The sequence below is a fragment of the Plasmodium vivax genome, genomic scaffold (genome assembly GCF_000002415.2).
Source record: "Plasmodium vivax scf_6644 genomic scaffold, whole genome shotgun sequence".
Classification (NCBI taxonomy): domain Eukaryota; phylum Apicomplexa; class Aconoidasida; order Haemosporida; family Plasmodiidae; genus Plasmodium; species Plasmodium vivax.
In genome coordinates, this window is record NW_001850231.1 from 1 (window position 1) to 8483 (window position 8483).

Here is an 8483-nt window from a genome sequence, read left to right on the forward strand (position 1 = left end):
TTGAGAGAATATGTACATAAAAATATTAACAAATAAAAAGCATATATATAAATATGAGAAAAAATTACATGAAAAAAATAAATGCTTATCTACACTAACATATAAAAAAATATAGTAGTATTGTAAATTGGTAGATCATATATTTTCTTTAAGAGATTCAAGTGATGATGTAAATAGAAAATTATGTAAAACTATGTTATTGGTTATTTTAGAATTTTAATTTATCAACATGTTAATTTATAAAAATGTTAATTATATGTTGAACATTTTTTTCCAGTACTTACTCCATAACTACCTGTACATAGGTTTAATATTTTTTATGAGTAGAGACAAACTCTATATTACTGGATGGTCTATGTTTAATTTGTTAACAATATTTAAAATTTTATTATAATTGCTTAATCCTTTGCAATAATAAATTTCATCTTCAAGAAAAAAAATTTCCAAGCATGAACTACAACCTATTTGTAACATTTATAAATATAATAGCAATGTATAATTTTATGTTCATTTTTTTGGTAATAATTTTTAAATAATTCACAATATATATACTTATTAGTATATGCTTTTTTCGAATATGATAAAAATTAATCTTAATGTATCTTTGCGATAATACTTATTACAATTACATTTCAGTTCTTTATAAAATATTTTTTTGTGCTTCAGTAATTTTCATGTTTTTTCAAAGATCACCTTAGCATAAATTTCAAAATTCATAATGTACTTTTTTAGAGTTTTTTTATAACAATTCAACATAAGGTAATTAGTCGGTTAACAAAGGATACAAAGGTATTATATAAATATATGATTTAAATGTAATACTTAAATCCATCATTAAATTATAATAAAATTTATTATTCAATTATTTTCATAGAGTATTTCTATTTAATGATAGACTTTTTTACAAATGTGGCAGTCACCTAAGATATGTTATTTGACGAAAAAAGACAAACATTTACAATGCTTTAACATATTTTAATTTAGTTCCAATTAAAAAAAAAGATGAAACTTTATATAAACACAAAAAAAGGTTAATTCTGTTTTAATTTTTGATTTATGTAAGAAACATATTGAATAAGACATATAATAGTATACAATCAATTGAATTACAATATGTATATATGTACTAAATAAAAATAATTCAGCATATAAAATTTCAGAAAATATGTAAGATTTAAAAATTTACAAGAAAATATACTGTTTTATATGGCTGTATTTTAATTACGATAATGAATACGGTATTTTTCATAAAATTTTTTGAAACTATGTATTTTTAATAATATGACGCATATATTTTTATGCTAATTTGACAAAAAATCTAATTAAAAATAAACTACCAAAAAAGATTAGTTCTTATTTCATGTTTGATTATATATATGAATGATCAATTTTTTAATATGAATTTTGATCAAACGTTGAATATTCAAAAGCACCATATGAAAATGGGATACTTCTTTCGTCATCCATAATTGAAGGTTCTTGTAGTACGCTATTCAATTCTTCATTGATAACTGCTTCGTTCTTTCTATTCTTTTTAGTAAGAACCCTCCACAAAGGTGTGAACTATAAAAATAATTGGTAAATTTACAATTTAATTATTATATATAATTAAAAAAATATGAATAGTTTTTTTAAGGCAAATAAATTTTTGTTTACTTTAAAAAGAAGGCCCAATAACAGAACAATTCCCATGGGTGCTGAAGCCTTTATCATATTATCCTTATTTTCTTCTATTACGTTGAATACACGACTAAGTGTACCTAATATATCATTATTATTATTAGAAGTTATTTCAGTATTTTGTGCTTCATTACATGTACCTTCAGTACATAAACCTTCACTACCATGTGTGAGGACATGAGAAACTTTAACACTTTTAATTTCGCTATCAGCAGCTTTAAAATCATTGGACATATCAACATCAGTTATACCATTATTACGTGCATCACTAGGAGCACTGGAGAGAGATTCACTAACAACTTTTTCGGTACCGGTACTTTCAGGATCTGAAGCAACTGCACCAGTGCTTCCTCTATCAGTAATTGTAGGAGGAGAATCTTCATCAGCAAGTTGTACAAAACCAGGAGTGCCTTCAGGAAAAGATAAATTATGAGCTATTTTACTAGTAATATACTTATCATCACTAGTTTGCTCCGCAAGGACATTACCAGCAGAATCCTGAGTTTCAGGATTATTAGCGTCTAATGTTTTACCACTATGTTCATTAGTTTGAATATATATTGTACCTAAATTTTTTCCCATTGAAGTACAAGTTGAATCAGAAGTTTTTCCAGACACACATTCTGAAGAAGGATCGCTTAGAGAGCTATCCAGTCCTCTAATTCCGGAAGAGACCGAAGCATTTAACTGTTGTTCCTGAGTTTCTACCGTTCCCGGGGTGGTAGAATGATGAATAACTATTTTTTGAGAGGCCTTATCATGAGTTCCATCAGAACTACCAGAAGGCATTGTTATAGTTTGAGGTTGTGGAACTACGCTTTCTTGCCCTGCTTTTTGTACATCAGCTTGATTTTGATCTTGATCTTTGGGATTTTTTATTTCCAAACTTTTGGGATCAGTAGGTCCTGGGACAAATTTTGATTGTGATTTAAAATCTACTCTTTCTGTTGTTTCACTTTTACAACCCATACTTCCTTTACAATTTCTTTGTGTAGTAGGTTTAATTATTGGAGTTTTTTTAGCAGGAGATTTGCCATTATTACATTCACGCTTCGCATTACATTTTTTTTTAAAATTCTTTATTGTTTCATCATCATTTAATTTAGAATTTACATATCGTTTTTTATAACATGCACTTAATTCTTTATCTTTTTGTATTATATGTTTATTTAATTGATCCCATTGTTCGTAAAAATTGTCATGAGTAGCTTTTTCAAAATCTTCAATTTTTTGTATAATGTCACTTTTAATAGTAGCATAAGTATTCATGCATGGAGCATCATTGTATCTGTTGTAAAGGTTACTAATTATATTATATCTTCCAAACGGCCAACCCATTATTTTTGTACTATTTAGATTTCCCTATTCTTCGTTTTAATAAATTATTTGGAAAAAAGTTTTTTGCATATATGTAAAAACATTTGCAAGGTGGGATACACTTTTTTAATATTATGACTTTAGATTATTACTTTACGGTATGTAGAGATAATTATAATAATAAATATTATAAATAAATATGTTTTAACATATTAGTAGTATATTTCAAAAATACGTATATGGATTGGTTTAAATAAAAAAATTTCTACAGAAGTAGTTATTTATAAGAGTGACTGAGAAGTAGTTCATCTAGGTAATGAATGTTTACAGTGTTTTCTTACATTCTTATGTATTAAATAGATATGTCACGAATGTCTACATATTCAAACATGTAGTCTTCATATTAAATGATATTAAAAAGTGGACAAATAGTTTTTGTATAACGCACAATATATAGATAAAATAGTAAATGCTATATAGTTTCGTCTAATTAAGATCAAAAGATGGGATTAAACATGTTCCTCTAATTATAATTTACATGTGTATATATCCTTTTCCATTATTAATAAGTTATACATGAGCTTACTATTATCTACGTTTGCGTCTTTATGTCTCTTTCATTTATTAAGTTTTGAGTCATAAACTTTCATGAAAGGTACTGCATTTCTATTTTGTTCCCAAATAATTTTTTTACTGCTTACGGATTTGTACAACTGTTGTTAATATGCTAACAAATTATAATTTTCACAATGTACTAAATAATTGTAACTAATATACAAACTGTTAGTAATACGTAGATATACATTATAATTGTAAAACTACTTGTAATTAATTTATCAATTAAATGCGTAACAAAAATTGTATAACTCTACTGATCTAAAATTAACAACTTTGTGTTTTTATGGTATATTTAAGAGCTATTAATTTGGCTCAGCTATTTTCCTGCTCATTACAAGCATAAATGTCAACATATTTGCTTCTTTCAGCATCACAAAATTTCTTTACTGTACAATTAAAATGTTACAATGTAAGTGAGGTCAATGGAAATTTGTGGTTTAATTATTATTCGATCCCAAAAAATATCTACATGATCGTTTTAAACAATATTGGCATATATGCGAAATAAAATCTATTTTGAATTAATACTAAAATGAAGAAAAAAAATGGAATATATAATAGTCACAGAGAATGATAGAACACCTTATATAAAGAATAATAATACATAAAAGAAGATCACATTTATTTATTACAATAATTTGTTCGCAATGTTTTCATTCAAAATAATATATTAAAATGAATACTAATTTTTATTGTGGTAAGCACGAGTATATTAATCTGTTGCTTGCATCATAATAATTTCTCTTAATGCATGTATAATTTTTTACATTTACGCAATAAAATGTAGATTTATAGAATATATTTAATATGGAAATACAATATAAACCCAAGTATTATAAATAAATGTAACTGTATTTGTAATTCTTTGATTCATTAAAAGAATGAATTGCGATTTTTTCTTTAATTCTCTGTTTGTAAATTGATGCACATTACCATTTTCATTTAATATAATTCCAAGGAATTCTATAAGCACGAACGCACATAGTTATAAAGCGTAATAATTAGAACATTTTGAACTATTTATAAAGGGGGAACGCATTTTCTATTTAGAAAATCTCTTAAAGTATGCTACTTTGTATTTATATTTGGAAAATTATCTGCTATTAGAACACTTAATCTTTTTAGCATTAGATGTGCAGATAAAATTATTACAACTTTCCGTCAATTTCAGGTTTAATATAATTCTAGGTTAACATTTAAATGGATCATATTATAATTATTAGTTTAATAATGTAACTTTGTGTGATAAACGTTATTATGAATTAGTTAAATAGACGTTATTCCATTTAATATGAATATATTGTTTGCGCTTTTATTTATGTGTTTCTTTTAAATTTAGAACTGAAAATAAATGCTTATTATAGTTTTATTATTTAATTTTTGTCTAATAATTTGTATTTTTCTATAGTGCTAAAATGTAGTAATCTTTTTCGTAGTTTTATTTAAAGCATATCATATGATACGACTGTTACATTTATGTAACTATTCTTTTTAAAAAGTTATGATTTTATTACACATTACATACATTTTGATTATTTCCTTATTAGTTTTGTTTTATTGTGTATATGTAAAGCAAGAAAGTATGTATAAAAAATAAAAGAAAAAGAATACAAGTTTGTAAAAATTTTCACATAAAGACAATAAAAATTAATTAAGAATACTTTACAAACTAAAAAATATGGTGAAATACAAAGAAAAGTTTTTTGGTTGTGCAATTATGTAAGTCCGTAATTATTAAAATGTGTATACAATTATATTAAAGTTATTGTATTATGTAGTACATGGGCATGTAATTGATTAGAATATTGGAGCACATCATTATTATTGATGACGCATGGTTATACTTAAGGGGTATAAACGTTTATTACGTGTGATCCCTTTAAAATCTTTTTAGTATGAACAACGTTTATGATTTAATTAGACGTACACATGTATTATTGGTCGAATATTTTTATGTCTACGATTTATATACTAGTGAGTACAACTTAGTAAATTTGTATTTATTGTGWCATCTTTCATCAAGCTATAAGGAATGGGAATGATGTGTAAATCAGTAGAATTATTCAAATTCTTCTAAAAATTTGAAAGAATAATCGTACAATTCTTTAAGTTAAAATATTAAAGCAGAATTTCTGTTGTGTACCTATAAAAATTTTACGATAATAATTACGTTAGCATTGTCAATAAGATTGTTATGATTCTTACTTTTATCATGTCTTTCAAGTTTTTTATCAATTATTGATCAAACAATAAGTTTTAATTTGACATCTACTGATTATAAATAAAAATACTGTCGATGTAGTCCTAATTATATTGTAGTTGTTTCTTATTATTTTGCTATATTTAATGATAATAAAATTACACAAATTCTGTAAATAGTGTAATTATAAATGTTTACATTTTCAATTATTGTAATTATTATGAATTCAATATTGAAGTATAGTGATTGTATCGTTTACTTATATTACTCAAACAGTTACTGTAATACGCATATTCATTCTCTGTATCATAATTCTTTAGCTTTTAAAGGGATAACGTTTTAACGATTATGAGGAAATTCATTTTCGAATATTATGATAAGGAAAATTATAATGGGCACTTTCTGAATTCAGGTCCATATATTCTGATGTTCTTTGCAGCCACTGCTCAGCTAAATGTTTATTAGTAGTTTGCCTTAATTTTTTCTTTTTGCTTACTAAAGAACGGATGACTGATCCAAGGGTTGTGTACTATTATAGAAAATGGAAATTAAGGTATTATAAAATAAATTTATCGATAGAAGTTATGTTAGTAATTAATGTATGATAATATATTTAAATATTATATTTTTTATACTTTATACAAAACCATGGAAGTGAAAAAAACTCCTGATACTGATAATCCAGCATAGTAGATAGGTTTTGAAGGACCATTGTCCGTTAATGTTACTTCTGTCGATGAGGGAGGAGTTAGACGCATAGAGTCAAAGGGAATATCGTCGGATATAGTTTCATCATCAGATGATGGAGCTTCACCATCAACCAATGCAGTTTCGACACCAAGCGATCCAGCTTCACCATAAGGTAATACAGCGGGTAAACGGACTGATCCAGGGTTGTTGCTATCTAATCTATTGTGACCAACTCCTACATTTGCAGTACTTTCGCATCTTTTTATATCTGTTTTAGWATTGTCAACATCTACAATAGTTAGAGTATTTTCATCGCATTTAGGAAATGTTTTAGGAATATTATATAGAGTACAATCACCAGAAATGTGATATTTATAATTCATAATTTCACTATTTTTATCAACACAGTCTATTCCTTTGATCAATTTAACATAATATTCACTAGTATAATTGGAAAAACTGTTACACTTTTGTGATCTAAACCCCACGGATCCTGTAGGTGATTGACATRAACCTTTAAAATAATCTCTATTTATGCAGTAAGACATCAACTCTATGCGTGTACTATAATCGGATATATCCTTTTCTTCATGCTCTCTTTTACATTGATGATCAACAGCCCGTACTTGCATTAATTTTGTCCACAAATTTTCAACTTTCTCCCACTCTTCTTCAGACACAATAGAATTACGAATTACATGTTTACTCTTTTGTTCATCTAGCCAAAAATTTAAATACTTACACAAGCTAACTAATTTTTCTCCACTGAATGMATATAAAAATCTGTAACCTGACACAAGATGGCATCCAATATTTTTTAATGCTTCTTTGTCTGTTTCATTCACTGATCGGAAATTATTCAAAGTGAGTTCATAGCAATTTTCGTATCTTTTGTCATTCAATCTACTAATTAACATATTCAAGTTCGACGAATTTATATATGACATCTAAAATTAAAAAAAATAAAAAATACATGCATGAGATAAAAAATAATATTAATATCTGTCAAAAAACATTTTTTCTTTTATACTAATTTTAAGAAAGGATAATTAAAAAAAATAATAAAAAGTATTACGTATGACATTTTTTAGCATTAATATATACAGATAATCTTTATGTTATATATAAATTTTTTTTTTTCYGTTTTTTATTTTCATTTAAATGTGTTCTTTTATTATGTTTATTAATTATTATAAATAAAAAGCATTAAAAATATAAATCATAACACTTTATTTGGAGGAGTATTATTATGAAATATAATAAGGCATAAAATTGTGAGAAAAATGTATATTTCAATGGAAATAGATAGGAAATATGCCATCATTTGTATGTTATTATATTAAATTTTATGTTGAGTATAATATATTTTATTTAAGTAAACTTCCCTTTTATGTGTGTATTCATAATACGTATTATTTTGGACTTATATAAATTATGAATATATATAAATATATAATATGTGCTCATTAAAATAAGTGATATTATTTTTAAATTATTTGTTTATATGATACATTTTTTCAAAACTTGCTATATATGTAAAATATAGCTGTTCGCTTCTTATGCATCATATGGATTATTTTAAGGTTTTTTAATTTATAATTTACTCATATATGATATTATTATGTTGTTTAAATACTGGGACATGTAAACGTATTTCCTTGTGTAATATGGTTCTACGTTAAATAATACAGTATACAAATTGAAACATAATAAGAATATATATTATTATATTACTGTATATAAATATATAACTTCCTAATTCATTATGCGAATTTAATATAATGTTGTGTATATTACATATATGGTTTATATGCTTCCCCCTAAGTATCTACCTGTATTACCCTTATAATGTATTTACATCACAAAACACGTGGATTTTGTTATATTTATCATAATTTATAAGAGTACCAATAATATATTTCTTAACACATAAAAATATGTTATTAATTATTTTAATGGGAATATAATGCAGTTGTTA

At 25.0% G+C, this 8483-nt stretch overlaps 2 protein-coding genes across 2 annotated transcripts; both read right to left on the bottom strand.

Annotated features, from left to right (window-relative positions):
* Positions 1 to 949: 949 nt before the first annotated feature.
* PVX_018150 (variable surface protein Vir18, putative) lies at positions 950 to 3018 on the bottom strand (the record flags this gene model as incomplete). The annotated part of the gene is made up of 2 exons (XM_001612514.1): positions 950 to 1563; positions 1657 to 3018. The coding sequence occupies 2 exons, from the start codon at positions 3016 to 3018 to the stop codon at positions 1393 to 1395; spliced, it is 1533 nt and encodes a 510-aa protein (XP_001612564.1). The 3' UTR covers positions 950 to 1392.
* Positions 3019 to 6173: 3155 nt separating this feature from the next.
* Positions 6174 to 7589, bottom strand: PVX_018155 (variable surface protein Vir17, putative; the record flags this gene model as incomplete). The annotated part of the gene is made up of 3 exons (XM_001612515.1): positions 6174 to 6306; positions 6458 to 7452; positions 7536 to 7589. 3 exons carry the CDS (start codon positions 7587 to 7589, stop codon positions 6174 to 6176), a joined length of 1182 nt encoding a protein of 393 aa, XP_001612565.1.
* Between the last annotated feature and the right edge of the window lie 894 nt (positions 7590 to 8483).